Source organism: Lathamus discolor, chromosome 4, assembly GCF_037157495.1.
Source record: "Lathamus discolor isolate bLatDis1 chromosome 4, bLatDis1.hap1, whole genome shotgun sequence".
Lineage (NCBI taxonomy): Eukaryota > Metazoa > Chordata > Aves > Psittaciformes > Psittacidae > Lathamus > Lathamus discolor.
Window position 1 is genome coordinate 47260352 of NC_088887.1, and position 26188 is coordinate 47286539.

A 26188-nucleotide genomic window follows, 5' to 3' on the forward strand; every position below is an offset into this window, starting at 1 on the left:
AACTGTACCGGATACGGAAGCTGTGGGGTCATGAGGTCCACAGGCTGCATATGAGAGAAATCCACCCCTTACATGTATCTGTATGATGTGTCAGATTACCTAAAAATATTGGCAGAAAACAGTACGTTTGCTTAAATTTGTTAATTTCCTCAAAGTTTCCTATAGTCTGATGAGCTGGAGGTTTATTTTTTGTTAACCACCCAGAAAGCTGTCAAACCTTCCCAGACAGACCTCCTGACGCACACCTGGAACTTGGTTGGGCAGTGATACCCCCAGACAGGTGGACATGGCAGCGTTAGCACCAACTGCTGAATTCAAAACCAGGGATTATTAGCACTTCATCTTGTTTGCGCTCTGTCTCTTAGAGAAGTGGGTGCTCTAGGTTACTTGAATTTCATTTTCAATTTTAAAGAGCACCAGAGGGAAAAAATGTTAGCATGCTGAAGGAGACTTTACTTTTGTTTGCCCAGATGTGAACCTGCAGCCAGAACAGTTCCTCTGTGGTTAGAATCACAGAATAGTTTGGGGTGGAAGGGACCTTCAAAGGTCATCTAGTCCAAAACCCCTGCAATAAGCAGGGACATCTTCAACTGCATCAGGTTGCCCAGGCTACATCCAGCCTGGACTTAAATGTCCCCAGGGGTGGCACATCTGCCACCTCTCCAGGCAACTTGCTCCAGTATTTTATCACCCTTATTGTAAAACATTTCTTCCTCACATTCAGCCTAAATCTCCCCTCTTTTAGTTTAAAACCATTACCCCTCATCCTGTTGCAATAGCACCTGAGAAAAAGTTTGTCTCCATCTTTCTTATAGACCCTTTTTAAGTACTGAAAGGTCACAATAAGGTCCTCATGGAGTCTTCTCCACACTGAACAACCCCAACTCTCTCAGCTTTTCCTCATAGAAGAGGTACTCCATCCAACTATTCTATGATTCTACAATTCTAACTAAAGAGCTCAACCACTCATTGCCCTTGTGTTGGATGACGCTTGTGGTACCCCTTGAAGAGATTCAATCTTACTCAGACATGCAGAGAAACTAACAGCATTAAGAGAAAACGGGATAAATTATGCCACATTCCATGCTGTTTCCATAGCTAAAATATTTGTTGATGCACCAGGACTGATGATTTAGGGTTGGTATTACAGCTTTTGTGTTTGGACCCCTATTATTGATCCAGAAGGTTTCCTGGTGCTGCTGCTTTACTTCAAATCCCATGTTTATATAGATTCCATACAATGTTTTCTCTCATTTATTCACATCTTTTAGACTGGTTGGAAAGCTTCCTACTACATTACACAAATAGTTGTGCTTCACTGAAATTTCAGTAAAGGAATTTTCTGCCATTCCTAGATCCAAACAGCAACAAAACAACAGACAAAACAGAAAAAACAAGCTAAGGTTGAGTATTTTAACTCTCAAAAAGGATAGGGCTAAAAGTTCTGACAGCATCTGGCTCATGATCATGAATTGTTTCAATTCAAATATAATGCAATTTATGTGAAAACAAAGAAAGAAAGGGTGAAAATGGGGGACTTAGAAATACTGAAACAAACCATTGCCATTTACTGAAACAGTTTTACTCTTGACAGCTTCTGATCATGTGTCAGGATTTTGATGCTTCAGCTATGGAAAAATATACAATAGAAATGGAAAATTCATAGCCAGGGAAAATCAACTTTCTGCCCAGCCCTACATATAATTTATCCAACCAAGAGGCAACCTGAAGAACTTGGTAAATGTTAGGAAAAGAGTCTCCTCATCATTACAAATTTCATCTTTTTTGGTAATACAAATCTATTGCAGTATTTTGTCCACAACAATTTGGGAGGCAGCACTTTTTTCTTCTTTTTGCTTTTCACTGTGCAGGAAGCACTCGTATAGGTAACACAAAACCAAACCAAATCAATCTGTTTTCCCTTGATGGGTCAATTTTAATCACTATCCATCCAATGGCAAAAGACTATCCACAGCTGAATTCTGTCTTACCTGAAATTGGCTCCTCACTGCTTTTCCCCTACAAATCAATTTCTAACTATTACAGGCAAATATTTTCACAAGTTGTGTGGCCAATACTCTGTTCCCACTTATTGCTGTGAGCATCCTGTACCTCAGAGAAGTTATTCTCAGGTTTGCAGCCATGCAAATGAAAAATAACTCATTTTCTTTCAGTGTTACCAGTTCCTACACACATCTTTAAACACCTTATGTATATACTGTAACATTATAGCATTATATGAAACTGCTTAAGAATGTCTGAATATTTTTACTTAATATAGTCGTGGTGAGTGTTCTTTACACTTGTCATCTGTAATTCTTCCTGTTCTTAATCTACACAGTTTAAAAGCTGTGAATGTGGTGGTGGCATTTTCCACAAGCAAGCAGAAAAGAAAAGAAAAAAATTAAAAAGAAAGATGTTATTAAAAGAATATGTCATTGTCACAGTTCATATGCCTTGAAGGACTTTTGCGGCTTCATTCTTGAGAAAGAACAAACTTTAAACTTGCTGTCAGATAAAAATCTACAATATCTGTTGAATTCATGTAACTGTGAGTAGAGTGCAGACCTATTTATGTCTAAATTATCTCTCTCTTCAGGTAATAAAACTGTGCATCCTCTCGTGTATCTGTCATGTACTTTGCTACATAGGACAATCACACTGTGACAGCTTGAATGAAGGAGGACTCAGAAAATAGACAGCCAGTTTAAAATTCTTATTGAAACAATTTATTTTTGGAAGCTAGCGGCATGCTCATTGCAGAAACAATAAAATCCTTTCCCTGAGGAAGCTGGCACTTACCAATAGCCTTAAAGAAAGCTTATATTCATTGACTCATGTTTCTGGCAAGAACCATGGAAGGGGATTGAGTCCACCCTGTGCTTGAGGACCATTCTACCTGTGCCAGCTATGAGCAGCGGTCCCTAGCTCTTTTTAAAAGGTCCAAGGCTATAGGCTGCACAACCACTCATATGATCTTCTTCCCTGTCCTTACCATGTTTATTTTCTAATCTTCCTTGCTGTGTTTTAAACCTGTTCTCTCTTGACCTGTGGAACTGGAGAACAAATTAATCCTTTTCCCTTTACAGCAATCTTTTATATATTGGATATACACTCATATCTGTATCGTGTAGCTATGTATGTTATTTTCCCATCTTCCACTTTTCCCCCTTCGACATAAACGACATAAATACCTTTTGGGTTTGGGGTTGTTTTTTTTTTAATTTGTGTTTTTTTTTTTTTTTTTTAGAATTTCTTTATGAGGTGTATTTTATAGATGTCCTATCATTTAGATTGTTCTTTCTTAGTCTTTTAGTGAGCTACATATTTACTGAAGCCAGACCACAGCTACTGAGCTTATCTAAAGCCACGTAAATGAGGCTGTTTCACAAAGTGAAGTGTGCTTCCTTTTGTATTGTTTTATGTGATTTGACTTTCTCACTGCAGGTCTCTGACACTGTCCCTTTTATACAGATTGTGATTCAAAGACTACAGGTCTTTCACTTTATTTACTTTTTCACATAATTGAAGTTTTTTTCGCTGCAGAGCACCTGGTAATTCCCTCTTTCCCATTTGTATAGCTTATCATATCTGCCGTATATTGAATAGTACCCTCCTTTTTTCAGACCCAATCTCTAGTGTGTGAAAATCCTTCCAAATTTGTCCTCCAGCATGCTAAAGCCCCTCAGTTTGGTATGATATGCAGTTACGTAAACATGTTTTCTGTACCATCCCCACGTTCCTTAACATCCTCCTGACAATGAGCCGCTTGCATCAGCTCCCTAAATACCTTCATCCTCATTCTCTTGTTTACTTAAATAATATGAAACCATGTCAAAAATCTAACTAAAGTGACATCCAACATGACATCCAGTGTTTCACCTCCACTGACAATTCCTCCTACTTTGTTGTAAGAGGGATGAGATTTGTTTGACATCTGCTGTTCTTGACAAACCTGTGCTGGCTGTTGCTCATTGTGTTGTAACTGCTTAAAAGTATCCTGTTTACTCATTCCAGTATGTTTTCTGGGCAGTGAAATTAAACAATGAGTATATATCTTTCTATTTCCTTCTTTCCTTACAACAACACTGTTTGTCTCTCTCTGTCCTGTAATATCCCTCCACTGTAAATTCTCAAATATGAACACTAGCAACTGAGATTTCATCAGCCAGTACTTTAAGTCCAGCTGGTGGAAAAGTAGCAAATTTTGTTTGAATAATTTATCATTTAATATTCTTTTTTTTTTTTCTGAGGAATAGTCAAGTCTGAAATCCATCTGTTTTCCCAAGTATCAGTAATGCATGATTATTATTGTTATATCAATATAAGATGCAAAAATATTAAGAGGCTTCGCTTTCTCAGTGTTGCCTATCAAAAACTTTCCAGTTCTCCTTGATACTGAAGTAATCATTTGCTTGAGCCCTTTCCATTTCTGGTAATGTACGTGAAACGACTTTATGTTACTCCTGATGTCCCTTGCTAGTTACATCTCATTTTCTGCCACCTTTTCTGATTTTATCCCTGTACAATCGAGATACACTTTTATAGCTCTCCCAAGTAACATGACCCAGCTTCTCTTTTCTGGATGCTTCATTCCCATCTGAGCTTCAGGAAGAGCTTGTGATAGTCAGGCTGATCTTTCACTGAGCCCCTTACCTCTTCTGCATGGATAGCTCACTTACACTCTTAATGTTATTTGGTTAGGGAACTGCCAGTTCTCTTAAACATCTTTTTCCTCTGCATCAACCTCCTATAACATTATATTGACCAGTTGTACAATTTCATTGCAGTCTACCTCCATGAAATATTTCAGTTTTGTTTTAGTATTGCTGGTTCTTTCTAAAATTATGGAATCACCCTATAAAAAAACCTGTGAAGCCAGAGTATATGTACATGTACTGTGTACACACGTATATATATAGATATATACTTATACATATACATGCACACATTTCTCTCTCCCTCTTTGTAAAAAACACTGAGAATTTAAAAATTGCCTGGCTTTTCTGACCCAAATGATTCAGTTTAATACCTATAATAGAATATGAAAGATGGTGGGTGAGTCACGGGAAAACAAGCTCATCATTCTGCTGGAGAATGGAAGCAGGCAGGACTACTTACTCCTTTTCTAATAATCCTGTAAGGAACTGTTTTGCTTTACATCAGCTATAGCTCATAGGTGGAGGACATGCAGACGGAATGGACCCATCTAGCTCCTGGATTAGAGATGTACTTGTGATCTTGCAGACGTTTATTCTTAAATCTATTGTTTATTCTTGGTGTCACCACACCAGGGGGTTAAGAAATAGGATTAATGTTGGACTTGCTTCCTGATTTTAGCCTCCCAGGAAAAGTCCGAGCAGGTAGAGAACTGTGCCAGTTCACTTCATCCTGCTGGCTCACACGGAACAAATTCCTCAGATGTTGTATCTGTCACTGACAAAGGATATCTTTAAAATAAGTTTTTGCTTCTGTGTCCCACAAGGACTTATTCTATGATGCTTTGCACATTTCTGCGTCCATCTCTATAATGAGCATAATCTCTCATATTCCTGCAAAAGTTCAGTATGACAGAAAGGGGAAAATATTTCAGATTAAGCAGCATCCATCTGCATTGGTTATCAGCATAGTGAACTTTGCTATAAAGATTTTCTGTAAGCATGTTTCAGTATTTGTCTTTCTTTTGTATACTTTTAATCACCCAAATTAGCATATTTTTATTTCTCTCGTGTTGTCTAAATATTAAATCATTTATGGCAAGGACTAACTTTCTTTGTTTCTGAAGAACCATTTACTGCTTATGAGAATGCTTAAAATAAATTAGTAGTAGTAACTTGCAATATTTGCAGGATACAAAAGTTGGGTGTATGAATTTCCCTTTCACATAGAAGAGTTTGAGGGGGTTTCAAGCACATATTTGGATTTCTTTTTTCTTTTTTTCATTGAAAACCCTCCTAGAATCTCTCTCATGACCTTAGCATAGATTTGAGTTTAAGATTTCACTTGCCAGCAATGTAAATAACGAAGATGAAACCTGGGCATGGAATGCCTCAAAATTGATAGTATTTAAGAGGCTGTTTCTCACCAGATATCCCTACGGATATCTCTGTGGATACATATGCTTCTTGGCACCCACTACTTATAAAACGGGAACGTACCCTCCTAAAAAGCCAAGGACCTACTTTTCAACGGTTATGCAGTTATTTATAAGCACGGATCTCGGTAAAATAACGGTGTATGAGTTCTCAAGCAGACGTGCACAACTCTCTAATCCCCGTGCGCGCCTAACGCGGAGCCGGTGCATGCACCGCACGGGGGTGACCGCCGGCAGCCCAGGCGTGCCCGCAGCGCACCGCTGCGCTTCCCTCGAGTTTCTCTGCTGAAAGCCTTGCCTTTAGTTCCTCACACATTTTCCAGACGTTAACCGCTTACAAGGAGGCCTCCGACAGAAACACCTGCCATAGGGTCACCTTCCCTCCCTCACAAAGCGCTCCCTGCCATAGGAAGGGAAGGGGTGCGCGGCGCCTCCTGCCCCGCCGCCAGACGGCTCCGGGGGATGGAGGTGCCAGGGTCGCCCCAGCTCCACGAGGGTACGGCATCGGGTCTGACCGCGGAAGGACTGCAGACGCGGACGGCCGCGGGGCCGCCGGCCGCCCCGCACTCGGGGCCGCCTCACGGCCGCCCGGACAGAACGGCTCGGCTCGTCCAGTGCCGGCTCAAGCAAGGCCGCCCCCCGCAGGTATGGGCTAGAGTACCAGCATGCCGGCAGCCCCGACCCCCGCTAAGCGTGCCGCTCCCGGTGTGGGATGCACAACCCCACCCGCCCTCCCTCCGCCGCTTCCTCCCTGCGCGGCGGGCGGAAGGTGGTCGGCAGGGGGGAGCCTGCGCCCCCGGTGCAGCTGCCGGGCATGCGCGGTGCCCCCGGAACATGGCGGCGGCGTGAGGCGGGGGACGGCAGGAGCGGCTTGACAGGCGCGCGAGCCGCCCGCTCGGTGAGTGAGTGGCGGGCGGCAGGCAGGCGGGGAGGGAGGAGCGGGCGAGCGAAGGGAGCCGAGGCGGGCTCGGGCTCGGGCTCCTTCCCTGGGCTCCCACCGTGACCTCCGTCCCCGCAAGCCGCGCCGGGCGCCGTGGGGAAAGGAGGGCAGCGGCCCAGTCCCCTCGCTCCTCTCCGTGGTGCCGCCCCGCGCCGGCCCCGCCTCGCTGAAGGTGGCAGCGGGTGAGGCCGGGGCTGCCCCGCGCTTAGACACTGCGTCCCGGCCTCCCGGAGCTGCCCGCTCCCCTCCTGGGCGGGCGGAGCGCCCGGCGCGGCGCTGAACAACTCCGGGTGGTTGGGTCGGGGCCGCAGCTGCGAGAGCGGGCAGCGGGAGCCGCTCCCCGGGCGGGAGGAGCGGGGCGGCTCTGCCTCCCGGCACCAACAGAGCTCCTTTCCGGGGGACTTTGTGTGCACGGGGTGGGCGCGGCTGCCAGGCAGCAGCCGCCCCGACGGGCGAGTGCGGCACGGGAGGTCCCGGGCAGCGCCGGTGCCTGCCGCCCGCCGGAGCAGCGGGGCTGGCGGCGTTTGACAGCGGCGCCGGGAGGACACGCCTCTCCTGGCCGGAGCGGCCCCGCTCCCAGCCCGGCGGCGGCGGCACCGCGCCCTCCTGGCTGGGGCTGCGCCTGCCCCGCTCCTCCCCGGCCAGCGCCGAGGCTGGCGCGGGGAAGGGTCGTTAACCCGTACAAGTGGATGCGCGCTAGGAATTACGTGACTGGGAGCGAGCCCTTGTGTTGGGTAGGGGCCGCTCAGTGGTGGTGGTGGTGGGGGGGCACTGGTTGGCTGGCGGCGTGCGGCGGCACCGCTCCTGGTTCTTGTATAGTTGAACGGCGTGTGTGGTATGCGTTGTTACTGAATTAAAGGGGATGTCTTGCATGGGGAATCGGATTTTCCATCAGTGTGGGATGGCCCAGAGAAAGTTGTTACAGTAGGGAAAGTTCTGTTCTGTGTTGTGCATCGGCTTTGTAGGGGCTGGGACAAGCTGTGAAGTAGATTGCAGTGCTTTAGTAGTTAAATTAATATTTAATATTAATAATTAATATTCAAGTTAAGTTTTGTGTAGGAGAGATGCTTAAAGCGTTTTTAAAGGTCTTTAACTAGTTGCTTACTGCAGTTTAAAGCTGAAGCCTTTAACTGAAACAGTTACTTTTGGTTTTCACCTGATTAATTAGTCTGTAGGAGATAGCTAGAAATAATTTTAAAGCCTTAAAAGTTTAATGAAAGGCTGAAATACTGTTATCTTAGCGAGTTATAATAGTATGAATCTTACATGTGAGTCATGTATATTCTAACTAATGTAGCCTGGCTTAGTAGAACAAAAAGCATAGACTGTAGATACGACAGTAGCTTTTCAGAGCGTCCTGTGTCTGACTTGTAAACAGCTCTTCAAGCTTGACTGGTTGTGAATTTTTTATTATTCAGAATAGCAGTCTTAAACCTTTGGATTTTTAAAGCTTCTTTAAAGATTTCTTAAACCTTACTCTTTGGAGGTCTCAGAGCACAGCAGTCGTTGAGGCAGTTGCTCAGGCTCAGTAACCACTGCAGCACTTGTGCAGGTGGGAAGAGTAACGGCAAGAAGGCATTCGCTGCATTACAGGCATGTTTTAAGCTGTCATGTTAACATCCGGTAATAAATAGGGGAGTGAATGAGTTGTGGTGTACCAGTTCCCCACGGGCCACCATTGGGTGTTGCTCACTGGTAGCGTGTCCAGGGAGCAAACTTGTACAACCAGGCTGCTTGCTTGGAGATGGGGGAGCTGGTTTTCTCCCTTAGGGTGTCATAAAATGTAAGTCCTATGTAAGTATGATATTACTTGAATTGATGTAAAGAAAAAGCTCTTCTGCTGGTACTTTAAGGGAAGTTCTGCAAGTGGGAGGCAGCAGAAAGGTGTATGTGGTAAAACTGGAGACCTGGAAGTACTTGTATGGCTTTTAATTTTAACAAGGTCTGGTCTAAAATATCAAAACTAATGTTTACTGATTTTATTCAAGACTCAGCTGATGGAGTTTATGCTCTAGTTTTCTATTTGGTGTACATTGGTGGTAATATTTGTGTAATAAGGCAGTAATGTTTGTGTAGTGTCTTGTATCAAGTAGGTTGTTTGGTCTTGTATATTTTTATAGTAATATTCACATGTAGCAAAATCAAATGCTGGCTTTGATTGTGTGTTATAGCAGCGAGTATAAACTACTTTCACACCAATTAGAAGCTGTATAGGTATGCAAACGTGACTGTCTCTAATTAGATTGTTCTTAAAATTTTGTCATATGTTAAGTGCTGATCTTGATGGAGGGAGATTAGGGAAGAAGCAATGACAGTCCTCTCAAATACTTTTCCTCAGACTTTGAATGTGCTGATGCCTTTTTTCCTTTGCTGTGCTGTCCTTGCAGTATCCATGCCCTCGTAAGGCGGAGGCATTTTTTTCTGGAGTAGCTTCATGAGTACAAAAGAGGCATTGGGAGTGTTTCCTTTACAAAACCAAGTGTAAATTTGTTTTCACTAGTGTGAAATTCGCAGTTCTGAGAAAGTATTCCTATGTCTGTCTAAAAGTTGTGTGTATAAAACAGGGATGCAGCTTTACTTGAGAGACTGTGAAAAAGCCTGAAGTAAACATAGGTAGCTCCTTCTGCCTGTTGCACATGAGTGCTTTTCTCATGATTTTGCTTCATTGTTGTCTTACTATTCCAATGGGATCATGAGCTGTGAGTGAGCCCTGTTTACTCCTGTTACTGCTGCAGTCAATCCATAATGGAGTGGATGTATGGGGAGAAATCAAGTCCTCAGTAACTGTCTGTTGGTACTAAATAGTATCACTAACAGGAAATAATATTTGTCATTGACAGTCTACTGTATTTTCTAAATACAGAATGAATTACAGGTAGAGACCAGGACACTGCTTCCAGGAGCCTACACAAGGGAGGTTGTTAACCAACTTCTTGACCTCTGCATCTGCAGGACATTTAGAGTTCTCTTCATTCCCATTTGAAAGAAATAGCCTTAGGCACCCAGCCTCAGTGCTGACTACTTCTTCCAGAGATTAAAATCTTAAATGAAAAGGACAATAACCTTTGTGTTCTTCGAAGTGTAAGACATGAAACATAAATGTCCCAGAAGTCAGAGAGTTTTCTAGCGTGTGGGAACAGCTAGAAAATCTGGTATAAAGCTGTTGAGGCTTAATAGAGCAATTCGTAAATATAAAACAATGGAAATGTTAAATAGAAGATTATTTGTACTTGAATGTTACAGGTGTTTTTATTACATGTGGTAGCCCTGGTATTTTTGCGAATACTTCTGATCTGCAGTTTGGGTCAATGTAATTTGAAGTTAATAATCTATGATTCTATATTTTTTTTTTTTTTATTTTTTTTTCACTGTGATTTGTGTTTTTGCATATTGGAGTGGTTTTTCCAATACAACTTGTACAGCTTCTGTGGAGACTTGTTTTAAGGTCCAAGTGGCCTATAATTTGGTAATAGCATGATGTAGTTGTAGGAAGCTTTAATATTAGTTATATGCAGTTAAGATTGTTCTCTCATTGTAGCGAAGACTGATAATGGTGAGGTACATGCGATGTGTGTGAACAGTTTTACTTACCATCTCTATGTGGAGAGATGATTCATTTGCTTGAGGTAAAGCCTGTAAGAAGTGAAACAGTGAAGTCCTTAAGGGAGTTGTTTATTTTAAGAGTATATTTCTGTGTGAATACCATTTTTGTACCTTCATACACTTGCTAGCTGACTTGACCTGCACAGGCAACGAGGCCTGAGGGTGTGTGCCCACGTCCTCCAACCTTTTGCCACTGCAGCAGTGCTGGAGGTGGAGCAGCAGTGCTGCCTGTCGCTCCAGGAAGCAGTGGGAGAGGATTTGGTGAGTGGTCAGCTCAGTCTGCATGTGGCTGTGTGTGTAAACGCTGCACATTGCCCAAAATTTGTATCACATGTCTGATCTCTTTGAGCATATCTACCTATTGTCTATTGGGATGGGCAAGGGGAGCTTGTAGGAGTGGATGGCTGGCTTCTAGCAGACTCCCCCCCTTTTATCTGCAGCAGGTATATAGACAAAGAGTAACTGACACATAAATGGTGGTGACGACCCTCAGAGGCACTCATATCCCTTCCTTGTAGTGTTTTCGCTTGGTCAGCAACGACGTAGGAGAGTCAGGAGCTGCATGACAGCCTTTCAGAAGGTAGCAACTGTCTTTACAAGCTGCCTTATCTCTTTTATTCAGACTTGCTCTGGTAATTTATCTTTTATGTAGTAGGCATTGGGCACAGGTATATACAACTGGACCATTTGTGGCAGAGGGGGTATACTGTTTCCTGCTGTTAGCAACTCTCCTCCCAAGATCCCTGTCACAAAAAGTACTGACTTTAGTTTCTGTTCCCTTGGAACAGTACCAAACCCCCAGTGTTTTCTTATATTAGACCTAATGAAATTGAAGAAGCATACACTTCTTTGCGATGGCAAATTGCGTGTCTCTTTTAGCAGTGTAGATTCAAGACTCATTCGTAGTTCTGGACTTCAACAAAGGTGCCTGTTTTTGAGTAGTGATTGATCACGTTGCCTCAAATTGGTCCAATACTAAGTGTGTGCTTATTGTGGGTTTTCCGTGTGCTTTCTTCCTGCCTTTCTGAATTACTTAGAGTCTAATATCAAAGCCTCTCTGAAATACTGAAACCTCTAACAGAATGTTAGTGCTCTTCCATTTGTTTCAGCAGGGGGGTAACCCTTCTGCTCCCCAGGGAAGCTGCTGTCTAGATAGCTTATGTCCAAAGTAATCCTAAAGTACTTTTATTGATTTGTTAGAATAATGCTATATGCAGCTTAAGTATGAATGGTGTTTTGGACTGGTATTTCTTTACCCTTAAATGGTATATTTTCTGTGCAGCTCCCCATTTGTATGTTGACATCTAAAACTAAGCAAGACATTGCATTAAAGGTAGATGTCCTGCTTAAATAATTTGACTCTAGGCGGTCACAAATCAGGTCAAATTCTATTTAAGATATCAAGGGAATTCAGCCTTTCATGAAAGGGATGAACTTCTTTGATGGAAATCTGTTGTCTTCTCAAGGTAATATGATATCCCTTTTAGTGCAGGGCAAAGACCAGGTTGAGCCTTTCATCATCTCTAGCATACATTAGCTCAGGGAGCATCTGAAGTTTATAAAACTTACAAGAGGGTAGCACCATTTTAATGAGGTGCATACCTAAAATGAAGCATGAACCGTTATTTATGTACTGTATGGAATCCATCAGAGATTAATGCAGGAAGGTTCAGTGCAAGGAGTGCCATTCTTGGAGCACTTTTAAAAGCCCGTTAAAAAGCAGAGTTTGTAAAAGTGAGTCTTATCCATGGAGGAATGTGAAAGAGTATCAGAGCTGCTAAATTTGGTGGAACTCCTTACTGTCACTATAATCTGTCAGGGGCTCAGAGATTAAAAGGGCTCTAGCATGTTTGATGGCACTTCTCATACCGTATCTTTTGTACGTGTACCCTGCACTGGAGTGTTATAAAGAGGCAGATAGTGCTTTTCTTGAAAGTTCAGAAGACTTGTACTGGTTTTAACAACAAAATAAAGTGTTATAACTAGAGGAAAAACTTTGTATGGGGCGCGTAATTTCTTTTTCCAGATTGTTGTAGGAAGGACCTACATAGGTCCTTGTCTGAATATTCTCCAGTGCTCAATGGTGTGAGCGCTAAGTGATGGAGTGAGGGGAGATGTCCAGAAATGTGATCTCCAGAAGAAAGGGAGGTGCTCTGTCTCTGTCCTGGGCTGGAGCTGCACACAACCAGTGACAGCTGTGCAGCCATGCTGAGGAAGAGGTGGAGGAGGTTGCCTTTTTACAGGCTGCTTCTTTTTTAATAATCAGAAATGTTGTCCTGGTAAGTGGTAAAGAGAGAGATGGATTTGCTGTGGATTTTACCGATTCTTTGGGTCTTTCATCTTCTTCCATTTTTGAAGATGGAACATACTACAAATAAATACTACAGCTGAGTACCGGCAGCAGTCAAGTCCTTTGAGCACTTAGGAGTTGTCTTCTGAACTGTCAGCCCTTTGTTAGCTGCAAAAATGTTCAGCAGCACTGAATGTTGCTTGTGTATGTTTGTCCAAATAGATAGCAGATGTTTTTGGTGGCATCTGCGTGCAGGATGAATTCCCTCCTTTGTGTGAGGGGATTAAAGAAGGATTTCCTTTTTTAGTTTGAGAAATAAGAAGTTGGGGAAACAGCACAGCCATTGGTACCAGCAGCACAGGTGAGCCTAGGGCAGGAAAGTGGATCAGCCTGGAAACTGCAAGCAGCTCTTTAGGGTTCTCCCTTTAGAAACAACCTTTGGAAGGGGGAGCTATCGGGAAATTGCTTCAGGGTTTATTTAGTTCTGGTTGGTTTGGTTTTGTGCCCTTACTAGACACCAGGATGTGGGACCAATGTAGTTGTCCCATTACATAAGCCAGGGTACACCACTGAGCATTGCAGGAGCAGATGTGGTGAGGAGAGTTCTGTCTTTGTTACTGTAGAGTGGCAGGAGTCCCAGCTAGCATTATGTTGTTTAGATTCTCAAGTGGGGGGAGAGAAACAGATACTCTAAGCACTGGAAGAGGATGGTAGCAGAAGTATGTTGCTGCTGGCATTGAGAAAAAGCAAAGGGAGGCAAGTGCGTTGCTCAGAAACAAGCTAACTCCACTGGGGTGCTGACAACAGACTGATCCTGTGCAGAAACATCCCAAGGCTGTTCTCCGTGCCTTCAATGGAAAAAAAAAAAAAAAAAAGAGGAAATTGTGCATGGTATTTGATGTTCATAGATTTCTGCACCAGACTAAAGGTGTGTTTCTCTAGCTAATCTGTTGGATGAATGAAGAATTTGGACCACAGGGGTGGGTTTGCCAGCTGCATAGTATGTGGGTAGAGATCTGCTAGATAATATCTGAACTGAGCTTCCACAGCCCTTTTCAAGTTTGGAGGCAATGTAGATGGGAGGAAGGCAGAATTGCCAAAGAGGTTGTAAAATCCCTTTTCTACCATCCCTCCTCTGCTTGTCTTCCTCCCCCTTGTCCACTTATGTACACATACTCTCTCCGACTGCCGCTTTTAAAGCCAGTGCAATTGCTTGTTCTCCGAAGACAAGCGCAGAAAAGCTCTATACGGATCTCTAGCCATCTGTGAATCTCTTACTATGTTTGCAACAGCAATTTTTTTTTCTCTCTTACCTGCTGTATTTACACTGTGCTAAAAGTATGCTTGGTGCCTCACAGAACAAATAATTTGAGAGCTCTCTTTTCTGTCAAAGGAGGCTGAGCTGAAGGCAGAGGAGGTGTTTTGGGGTGTAGAGAGATTTTCATGCAGGTATGTAGCTCTTAGCTAGTGCTAATGATACAAAATAGCTGTGGTTTTTTGTGCATAAATTACTTTGCTTTATGAACAAAATTTGACTTTTGCATTTGAACAAAGCCAGGTTGAATAATGATGATGAATGTTTTCAGGAACAGTACTCCAGGCTTGAAGGGGGAAGTGGAAAACAGCACAGAGGTTTCAGTGAGCTCAATTCACCAAAATGTTTAAACAATTCGTCAAACTCTTGTGCTACTGTAAGTAAGTCCTAGTAAACTACTTAAAATGGGCACTTTAAGTTAAAATAGAAATATAAGCTTTGTGAGCTGTATTTTTGATTTATTTGAATATAACATTAAAATACCCTTTCATGTGGGAAGACTGGCATTTTAAGAATATTTAAAGCTGTTAATGGCCAGTCAACCGCTTTGCTGAACTGCTGACTTCACACATACCATTTCCTTTTTCAGGTTTTTACAACCCCGCATCGTCTGACTTTTAAAGCAGGGTGGGGAGAGAAGGAAAGAGAAAAGTTATTTTTATTTTCCACTGGTAGCCATAGAGCAGCTTTAAACTTTAATTTGTAAAATTACTGTGAAATCTGTGATTGTTGAAGCTACATGACATAAATTGTTTCTGTTGTGTGTTGATACAAGCTATGCTGTTTAGTTTGGAGGCTTTACTTTTCCGCTCTTCTCATTTATAAGTATTTTGTGTTTCAGAATTTTTGGGACACATCTTTGGTCTAAAACCTATTAGCGTTGCTTTTTAAAAATGCACAATGCCTTGCTCTGTACTGAATAATACTCTTAGTATGGTTTGAGAGTTTAGAGAGGTTTTTGTAGTCTTGAAATGTATGACTTACTGTAATTACAGTTGCTCGTATTCTAAAGCAGATCATAAACTTACCTGGAGAGAGGGCAGAACAGTTACAGGCAGTATTTTACTGCTGACAGCTTACAAGTTTGTTTATGCTAATCACTTCGTAAATAGTGAGCAGTAAGCTACTGGTGACTTTCTGAGGGATTTTGCAAGTGTAGGGAGTCTCTTCTTGATGTTAAGGCAAGTGACATTATAAAATGATACTTGTAAAACACTAAGTACCCACTTTCTTCCTTTAACAACTGAAGAAATACTTCAACTTAGTTGTTGTAATAATATATACAGCTAGCTAATAGTTATTCTTTTGAAAGCCTGTAAATTTGACAAAAGCCTGTCTCTCTTAGGTCTGTTCAGATACATCAGCTCATTACACGTTCTGCCTTATGAAAACATGGAAGTTTAATTTGCTTTCCTTGAAAGAACTATAAAGCTTGTGTTACATTTTATAAGCTTGTGATACATTTGTGTAAGTTTTTTTTCTTTTAGTCTTTGAGATCTTTCTTTTCTGTGATGATGCCACAGTATGCTCTAAAAGGTGTACATTATTTCTGTTGCAGAAATGAGGAAGTATATGCTGTTGTATATATTCAGTGAGTCTACCCATTGGCTAACTTGCTGGAAAGTAAATTTTCAAGTACTAGAAATTTGGAAGTATTGTATGTTGCAGAAATTCTCCTTTTAAGTCTTACTCTATTTGCCTCTTTGAACCTCCTTAGGGAATTGTGAAAATAGTATGAAGTAGGGTTTTTATTTGAAAGATAACTGTTCAGTAGGTGATTAGGTTTAAAGAAAGGTATTCCAGATTCATGGAGGATAACTTTCAAGGAGTGCAGTCAAGTCACATGTGTTTGAGAAGTGACTGGTGCCCGTTAGGTACACGTTACCCGTGTGTGGAAGCTGGAGAGGGAGCTGCAGCTGCTGGTCTGTGTGTCGGTCCATGGAGGAGGCTGTGCAGGTCCTTTTCTTGAGGAAATATTCTGCTGTATTGGCCATAACAAACAGCAAGAATGAGGTGAGGAGCAGTAGCAGCAATGGGAGCATGGTGATACTGGCCAGCGGTTGTAAACAATGCCTCTTGTGTTTCTAAAGCTGACAGCATATGAATGCTGGTGGTAAAAGCAAATGTAATACTTGTACGTACAAAAGAGTTCGGGGAGAATAATTTTTTTTGCTTCCATTGTGCCTATTCTCTGTCTCTCTAACTGGTTTTGCTGTTCAAATTATGTGTTTCCCCTTTCCCCTCCTGTGTATGGAAATTTTATCTGGAAACATTTGTAAAAGAAAAAAAATGACAGAAGAGAGGGACAACTAAAACTCCTTGTTCAGGTTGAGCCTGAAAAATGTCTGCCTGTATTTCAAGCTAAGATTAAGAAGAACTTAATCTGTGTTTCAGCGTGGATGTTTTGTTGGATTCCTCTTCTGTGCTGTGTATCTATGTAAAAGAATAGCCTCAGTCCTTATCCAGTGGGGGCTGCTAATTGACAGCTGTCCCTTCATCCCTGGAGGATGGCACTGATGAGGTCTGAGTTACTGCATTTATACCACTGGTAGGGTCAAAAAGCTAACTGTCTCTGAAATCAGTGTCTCTATCTTACCTCCAAGAATGAGATATAGTCATTGACGGAAAAACCTTTAATCTTTTTGATGGGGACTAAACCAACAATCTGCTGGTCGCTTAGGCTTTTTAAAAATGTTGGGTTTATCTCTGTAATTCTGTGCTGTGTATTTTTTATGAGCAGGCATGCTATCAAGGTAAACTGGGGAGTCCTAAATAGGCATGATTTTTTTTTGAGGACATTCAGCTTACTTGAGCGCCTGTCTTACAGTGAGAAGGATAATGGAGAGATCTTGCAGGCAAAAGAGAGAATGTTCTTGACATCTCTGGAATACTAGCTTCTCTGAAATGCAGCAGTACATGTCCTTTGAGTAGTTCTTTCAAAATCAGAAGAGCTAAGTTAGAGGAAAAATGTTTTCCATCCTGTTGTCTGACACCTAGCATTATGCAGTAGCAACGAGGAGAGGGTGAAAGCATCAGCTTGTCTACTAATATACTGCTTTCTGACAAAGGGCTTGCACAGTGGGAGGTGGCTAGTAGAAGTGATTTGGGGATTAACAATAAAAACTTCAGTGAGGGATTAAGGACAGATGAATGCTTTCTATCTTGATTTTTTTTTTAAAAAGTGACTGATGTAAGGGATGCTAATCAGAGATAAAAAACCACCTCAGTTTACAGGATGAATTGAGATGTAAATTGTGTAAATAATACACTTCTTGAGTGTGGAGATCCTATACTACTCTTTAAATTGGAGATATTTTGATGATGAATACCGTGTTATCCTAGGTTCATGTCTTTTTGGGGTTTGACCATTTCCTGATGATCACTGTGCTTAGCTTGATCCTTGTAACTTCGATTTTCATTCTGCTGCTTTGCACACCCTAAGTTACCATTATGCTTCAGCCTTGCCATCACATTTATTTGCTGGTATATTTCTGACCTAATTTTGTTGCATTTTTCCCCTTTCATTTCTAGAAAGCTTCTAGAAGCTGCTAGATTAATTTCTTAACCCTAGCTTTCTGTATCACTCAGCTTGCTTGCCAAGGTGCACATACAAGAGTGCCACGAGCTCTGTCCTTGCTGCATAATTTTGCCCAAACTCTCTGGAAGTTTCTCTCTTGTATCTGCTGGCAGTTCTCTTCTGTGGTGGGTGTGCTGTGGGTTGAGCGAGGCTGGTGATGGTGAGTGCAACGTAAGAGATCTCTGTCTTGGTTAGCAAAGGACATAACTGCCTTCCTTATAGTTTGCTGCTTAATTATGTGAGGCGATGGAAAGCTGTGCCTAGGTCTGCCCCTGCAAAAGAAGTTATGCTTTGTTTCAGACTGACCCTGCTCTGTGTTGGAGGTAACTGGTTTTCATTTTGCTCTAATTCAGCAGCATAGCAGTTGTTAAACAGAGGCTCAGAAATACTGTTCTTGAATGTTTTCTGTGACAAACAGCGCTATCTGCAAGCTAATTTAATAGCGGCTTTAAATTGAATAGTTAGGTGTAACTGGGTTTTAAGTAGCACCTCTCTGAAACAGTGGTGTATTTAATATCTGCAGTTAGATTTGCCGCATTTCAGGCAGCACTTTCAGAACTTTCAGTTGTCTTATATTTTTAACAGGCTGGTGGGCATGCTGTAAAACAGCCTATCTGGTACAACACAAGCTAATGAAAAGCTGGAATCCTTTTTATGTTCTGACAAATGCTCCGGTTGTGCTAAACTTGATGACTATCACTGCGGGGTTGGAATCTTTATTACTGCACCAAGTGCAATCTGGTACTTGGAACAAAAAGATAAAAACCATGCACTCTTTTAAAGTAATCTGTAAGAACAGTTACTTTGACTCCGCATCACCTTTCACGATTTATTACTTGCAGTGGAAAAGCTTTGAATTTTTGGGGGAGTCTATGAAAGTATCAAGTATTTCAAATCTATCTTGTGGTTTAAAAGGATTTCTGGTCTTAATCTTGATGATCACTTATGCTATGAATGCTATTGTGTAGCAAAACCTGCTTATTTTATGGTAGGATTGAGTTTTATTTATAACTGCTTTCAAGTCTCAGTCTTGAGAGATTTTGTAATAATGGTCTACCATGTTCACACACACACACACGTACACACACGCACACACGTACACACACACACACACTGAATTCTTCAGTCAGTGACATTTTTCAAGCCATATTTAATTAGCTTTAGACATGGGACTTGAACACAGAGTTCAAAAACCTAGGTGCTGGAGTTTGTAATGTAATGTACATTACAAACTAATCACAGTAATGTACGCACACACACACAAAATTAAAGTTTTTTTTTTGCTGTTTTGCAGTAGTTTAACTAATCTGGCCCTTCTAGTTTCTAAACATTACAATAATGTGGCTTGCCACTTTCACCTGCAGTTAGCGTTTCCCTACCAGGTTCTTTCTGCTCTATTACAAGTCATAGTGGGCAGGGGTATCAGTGAGCACTTCGGCTTTTGTGTAGATCTCTTACATCAGTGTTTTGTTCCCACTTCTACCATAGTTGTGCAAGACTGTGTGTTTTACCCAAAGGTGTTTAAGTTGATGATTGTTTAACAAGTGAGGCAGGATAAATAGGCTGTGTATAGAAGTCTTTTGCCCATTTTTCAAGTAATGTTTGTTGGTGAAAAAAGGGATAAAGCATGTTTTATATCTTTGTATTAGAAATCCACAGGAAATGCAAATCATTATACAATGAATGGTCTAAAACAATGAAATAAAAGTTTGGGTTCTGTACCCTTGCTAGTTCACTACATCCATTGTTTAGATGCTGTTTTACACAGTTTGTTAAACATTTGCAACTTAGTGCCAGCAAGATAATTATACAGCAATACAAAAAAAAAAAAAATAATCCTCCTTTCAAATAAAAAAGCAACCCAAACCCCAACAACAACCTCCCCCTTAACTTGTTGTGTTACTACTCCACAGGAAACTGTTGTGCTGAAAGGAAGAATTAACTGGTCTTTCAACTTCAGCCTTTTTATTGTGAGAGGGGAGATCACAGAAGTGTTACCATGGGGAGAACAGCAACTAAAGGTAAGGCCTGATAGCTTTTATCCAAGAGGAAGGAAAATAAGGAACCTGCTAAATTCTCATTTTGAAGGTGGGTGGGATATTACTTGACAATTACTATACTGTTAGAATAAAGAAGACAGTTTATGATATGTACTGAATAGGTAAGTTCAAACTTGATATTGTTTTAGAGTAAATACGCTAAATTTGGCTTATCCTGGAGTTCTACAAGTCCAACCAAAGCATTTTTTTTTTTTCCTGTGACATCTTTGAAGCCATTATACTACTCTAAAATTGAAGAATATGTCTGGGTGTGATATTAAATAAAATGTAGTGCTTCATTCTGTCACTGCATATAATTTAGTAGTACAATAACTTAGTAGTAAAAGGAATAAAATTTTACCACCATGAATGGCATTAGCAGCTGTCTCTTGAAGACAAAATGAGAATTTTTAAAGAAATTCATCCATGAATGCACAGGGCATTACGAAGGTGTGATTTTTGCACTGTCAGGTCTGCCAAAGTTAATGAAATAACTGCTAAAATAAAGAGTGAAGCTTAAGAAGAAACAAGGGTGTTTGGGTTAGTGAAACAAAGAGAATGTGAAAAAACACCAGCTGTCTGAAACCAGGTTGCTGCTGCTTTTCAAAGCTTTCAGATGGGTAGTCCTCCCCCATAAAAGGCTGCTAACACTTTTGTATTTTTCTTGAGCTTTCCATCTTCAGCCCAAGCTGCTTTATGTGCTTGTGTGCTCCCTTGGTAAATAATTGCTTTTGTTATAATAGATTTTCTGTAATGGCAGGAGTCATCTGTTTAATTGTTGCACCAAGAGTTTATGGAGGAAGTCTGTCCCCTTCTCTTGTAGGTTTTCTGTATGGCTGTTCTCTAAATACACTAAAAGAGACACCCTGTTCCGGGTAGATAAGATAAGAATCCCACCAGGGAAGCACAAAAAGAAGGGAAAGGAGACATTTCATATTAACTCGGTCTATATATCTTCAACTGTGTGCACTGAGGCTTAGCAAAGGGTAGATTTAGCTCATAACCCTGGGTGGTAAGGAGTGAAGAAGGCCTCCTCCTGAGCAGTGGTAAGTTAGTAAATTTCATCTGATGGTGAGTAACTGTGTGGCATGGAAAGAGCAAATGTCTCAGTCACCCCAAAGCATTTCACATCCTTCAGGAAGAGACGAGGGGTTTCTTTGAGAAAAGTGATCTGCTGCCTTGCTTTGAACATCCATCAGAGTTGAAGATTTTAAGGTGGCTAAGAAATAGCTGCAGAAATCTCAAAAGCATGACAATGAACTGCTTTTTGCCCACATTGGACAGCAAACAAATAGCAAGTCTTAGAAGATAACACATATATGCTTCTTCATGTAGTATACCATCCTCTGGTAAAAACTAATACTGTCAGAAGATGTCATCTTGTTTCTTGAAGGGTTAATTCTTCCCAGAAAGAAGCATTGTGGATTTTTAAAGCATCTCAGATGAGAAGCTGGAGTTTAACATGGAAGTTTATAAGAGGAATATACATCGGTCACCAGGATTATCTTTACCAGACCTTATATACTAAAAGAGCATTTTTTTTTCATTCAAACTCAGTCAAGCTAGCTTTTTTTTTTTTCCCCCCTCTTTGTCTCTAATTTCTTGCATGATAGATGTGGTTCTGCCTGTCTTCTGTTGAGTAATCTTATCAGCAGAATTCTGTGGTTACAGATAGGGTGAGAGTAATGTAAACACATGAAGTTTTGAATTGGGAAGCAGAAAGCACTGTTTTAAATGATCTCACACTATGTTTTGTATCTACAGCTTTAGTTTATGAAGTGCACCACAGAAAAACAGGTAGTTGGTGAACTATAGAACATGCTACTTTTGTAATTTTAGTATATGCTGTATTCTAGTATCACTACCTAAAAGAAAATAATCTTTCATGGGGTTTTGAAAATAAGTATTTAGACTGTATTAGTATTATAGGCTAAATGTACATATATTTACATAGCGAATATAAAAACGCTATACTTGTATGTATAACTTTTTCTTTTTTAACTTGCTTTGACAATGGTATCCCATTCTTTTGTCTGAGCCGAGTAGCATGTGATGAAGTCCACAGCAGCAATATTTCATTTTCATTCGTGCTTTGACAACATGGTCTAACACATATACTGTGTTTTACATTGGAAACTAGACTGAAACTTGTCTCTTTGAAAATGGACTTTATGAATAGAAGAAAATATATAATGACCTTTTCTTATGTCACCATGAGCTTCAAGACTCTAGAACTAGTGTTTGTTCTGTCTCCAGTGTATGAATAAAGTGCCTGTCTTCAAGTCCACTTTTCAGGTTTCACTGTGGCTAGGTGAAGGAGATGAAAAGAAAATACCCTTTGTACCTGCAGATGCATTTCCCTCTTTCATAACTTAATTTTTGAAGTTTGACTTCAAAGATTGACAAAGCTGAGGGTCATGTGCTGAGGGAGTCATCTTCCTCAGCCCAGTGATTTGATATAATAGTCTTCCATGTCTTAGCTTTGTTTTCTGTGATCTTTTCAATCTAAGTTTTATTCAGACTTACTTTTGGATGCTTCTGCATGTGCTGGGTGAGTTATACCTCGGTGTTTTATAATGTAAATATCTGATTTCTGGCCATCAAAAACAAGTGAATAGTAATGATGCTTTGGGTTTATTATGAATGAAGATACCTCCACCTCAAATGAAACAGATGTTTAAAGTGCTAGTGAGGAATCCATTTCTTCTCATTAATTAATGTAATTACCTCTTGCTATTCTTGTTTTATAATTGCTGATGATAAGAAAAATGTGTTGCCACGTGTTCCATTTCAGCATTTTTATTAGCTGTGATATTTGTGAGGTAGGCACTAAACCTAACTGGTAAACGAAAATAAATAATTTGGGTGGTGGTTGTCAGTGAGAGCTCATCTGGCGTCCAGGCTGCGGTTTTTCATTCCTTCACCTGTTCTTGATGTCTCTCATCATGAAAGGCTGTCATGTTGTTTGAAATCTGGCACTGTTGGGTAGATACTCTTTCATGACTCTATCCTTTCAAGCTTTGTGTGTTCACAGGAAGCAGTTATTAATTCTCTTCTTCAGTAAGTCTCTTATGTGGGACTCTGTTGGATTTCCTTTTCGGAAGTAAGCAAATTGGAAGTTATCCATTCTGTAAGCTGTCAGCCTGATGTCTGCGATAGTCTCATGATAGTTTTGGGGAAAACCTGACTAATTTAGCTTGTAGAACATGGCAAAAGGCCCTGCTGGTAGAGACTGCCACTGCCAGTAGAAAACTAGCTAGATTCAGTTCAATCCTGAAGAGGCTGGATGAAATGTATTTTGATCTGTAGAAGGGAGGAGGTGGATCACAGAATCATTAGGGTTGGAAGGGAATGTTAGCCTTGTGTCTAGTCATTGTTTCTGAGCTATCTATGACACTATCCCCATTCAGATTCCCACTGGTATTTGTTGTTGGGACATAGGGTGTCCACTTGTGTGGTTTAACACCCTTCCTGATGAAGTACTGGGGTTAGAACTCTGTGGGCCTCATCCAGAAGCATTTCAGCAGGTCTGTCTAATGTTGACCTCCTTAAGGATTTTTCTTTGGGAACCTATCAAGTAAAAAACTTTCTAAAGCAAAGTTCTTCCAGAAGAAAGAATGTGTAAGTCAAGAAAGAAGACTTAAGTCAAGGAGTAAACGTAGCATTTTCTTTCCTTTTCAAAAGTCCTGTGGTAATCCCCATACTGCTTTAGGAGAAACAGGTTATAGTTTTGCAACATATGGTGAGCGGGTATGTAGCTGTAGATATATTTTCTAGGACTGTGGAGTCTGGGATATTCTTGGGAGATGTCTTGGCCCTGAGTTCACTAATAGGCTTTAGTGGCCCTGACTCACCTCACTTGGGACCTCTCCTCATCCTGCCCAGGGCCCCATGTCAGCCTGTGTCCCAGCAATGCCAGAACAGGGCCAGCCTCCAGCTCCCCACAGCCTTCCCCTGCCAGACCATGGGCCCATGTCCCATCCCATCCTTGGCCTGCTCCCAGGGAGGGTGCCCAGTGTGGGGCTGCCCCCAGTGCCTCCCCGCTAGTAGCTGTTTGCCAGGGCGAGCGGTGGCCCCGGCTGGTGTGACTCTGCCTTGCTGCCCCTGAGGGGTCCCTGCCAGTGCTGTGCACTGGCCAAAGGAGCACCACATCCTGCCCAGCACAGAGCCAGGTGGATGGCTTATCCCCGCCTCACTGACCGATGAGGGAGGATTTGGGGATTGATGACAGAAGATTGTCATGATTCAGCTCTTGCTGTATGTGGCAATTCCTCAACAAATAATGAAAGATTTGTGACAGAAATTATGAACATAATTTCTTCTTTTTCAGTAGTCCTTGTATCAAGAAGAGCCTTACAGAAAACACAGAAGAGAAACACTGTTAGAGCTTAATATTTGCTGCAGAACAACCTGGATCTCATGTGTTTCTGGTCACCAAATGCTACTTATTCTAGGTTAGAAGTGTTTTTATTTCATGTACCAGTCAATAGTGAAAGACATCAGTGCTAGTGAATACAAAAGTGAGTCATCTCTTCACCTGCTAGTTTGGGCTAACTAGGATGACCCAAGGCATGAGCTAAGGCATGTGCTTTCCCAGACGAGCGGCCCCATTCCTAGTGCTGAGGTGTTTACAAACCAAGACAGTTATTCTGCTACACAGAGCTTGATAAACTTTTTAGATCTGGAAATGTACTTGCACATTGGTTGCTAGCTCAGTGTCGTATTTGAATTGTGCTTGAGTCTATGAGTGTCCAAAGCAGGTCATCAAACCAGTATTTTAAAGACTGAAAGGAATGAGTGGAACTGCCTCAGTCTTCTGATTTCTACCTTCCCAGTCCACTGGGTCTCTTATCCATGCTTAAATCCCCTCAAAATGAAATATTGCAGACTCCTTGCTGTATGTGTGCAGAGATGAGTGATAGAAAAGGTAGATTCTTATGAATGATTTAGATTTTTTTAATAACTGATGTGTGCACTGAGATATCTGCTTGCATGTGAGTATTCAAGCATTTAAATATAGAATGGAATCTTTAACTTGGACATATGCTTTTAGGGTGAGTTCGTTTTTCCTTGGTTTTCAGTTCATGGTGGTCTAGGTAAGATTTAAGAAGATAACCAGTGATTCTGAGGATCTCAAGTTGTGCATAGCTTGAGTGAAGCTGTTAAAAAATTAGGATAGGGTTGTTCTTTGTGAGGCTAACACTACATTTTCTGCAACTAGGTTTATTCTGATAATGTAATATAAAGTAGTCAAACATAGTGCTGCAGTGATGAAATTTGTAGTACAAATACCTTTTTGATTATGTACTGAAATGAGTAAAGGAAGTCTATATTTGGAACAAGATATTCTGTATTGTTTGAAAACATTCTGTGTTATGCTGGACATTGTTATGAAGTGAATATTGCATTTATTATGTAATGGAATCTTGTCTTTTAGATTCAAAGAATATTAAAAAAGAGAAAGATGGAAAGAATCAGCAGGCAAACAACCCGTCTTTAAAAAGTGGTAGGTATTGCAGCTGTCAGGCTATTAGTTGAAGTACTGTAAAAGGAAAAGCGTATATTTGGATTGTACTATATTCTGAAGCTTTTTTTGAAATCACTTTAGTTATTACTGGTGGGTAGTTAAAAACATACCATAGCTTTTGTCTAACTCTGTTATGAAAGCATGTTTTGGTATAGAAAATTATGTATGAAACTGCTTGACTTGAGCCTGATAATTTTACTAGCCAAGACAAAGTACTCTTTGTATATATAATCACAAGATATTGTGTAAACAATAATTTTGTTAGATGATTATTGATATATTTTCTTCTCATCATGTATTTCACAGTTTCATGACTTTACTGCTGCAGTTATCTTCTCTTTCCTTAATGTGTTTGCTCATGCCAAAGAAAGGATTTTCAGTTTAATACCCTTGAGTTTTTAGGATTGCTAACCAAATTAAATTGCCTGAGATTCTAATTTTACTTTAAGCAAATTCTGTTTTCAAATAAATTGTGTTTTTATAATAAACTGAGAAAGCTACGCACTTGCCAGAAATGATCCAGCTTCTTATCAAAGTAAGACAGCTTCTGCCATCCTCCACAGGTGCCATGGAGCAGCATATACATGGGATTGCTGGCAGTTTATCTTTCGTGGCTGCACTGAGAGGGCAGCATCATCCTTATATACCTTTCATGTTTTCATGTACATTGCTTGAATATGTGGCAGTAAGAAATTATACCTTATTACCACCAGTTATAGTACAGCTTTCTGCAGTTACATTTGCCAGACTTAATTCTTCAATCTCTTGGAGTCCTAGTAGCCATTTTTGTTTTTCTCCTCTGT

At 41.0% G+C, this 26188-nt stretch overlaps 1 protein-coding gene across 8 annotated transcripts in view; it reads left to right on the forward strand.

Annotated features, from left to right (window-relative positions):
- The first annotated feature begins 6877 nt into the window (after window positions 1-6877).
- SCML2 (Scm polycomb group protein like 2) overlaps window positions 6878-26188 on the forward strand; it is a 74512-nt gene continuing 55201 nt past the window's right edge. For 3 of the 8 annotated variants that reach the window (XM_065677367.1, XM_065677373.1, XM_065677368.1), the window contains exons 1-4: window positions 6878-6992; window positions 19733-19840; window positions 24192-24312; window positions 25296-25364. In XM_065677367.1, the coding sequence (XP_065533439.1) occupies window positions 6909-6992; window positions 19733-19840; window positions 24192-24312; window positions 25296-25364 (382 nt within the window). In that variant the 5' untranslated portion in view covers window positions 6878-6908. Of the gene's footprint in view, window positions 6993-7755; window positions 7769-18062; window positions 18143-19732; window positions 19841-24191; window positions 24313-25295; window positions 25365-26188 lie in introns of those variants that run through there. The other 5 variants (XM_065677375.1, XM_065677370.1, XM_065677371.1 and 2 more) reach the window with 5 other exon arrangements.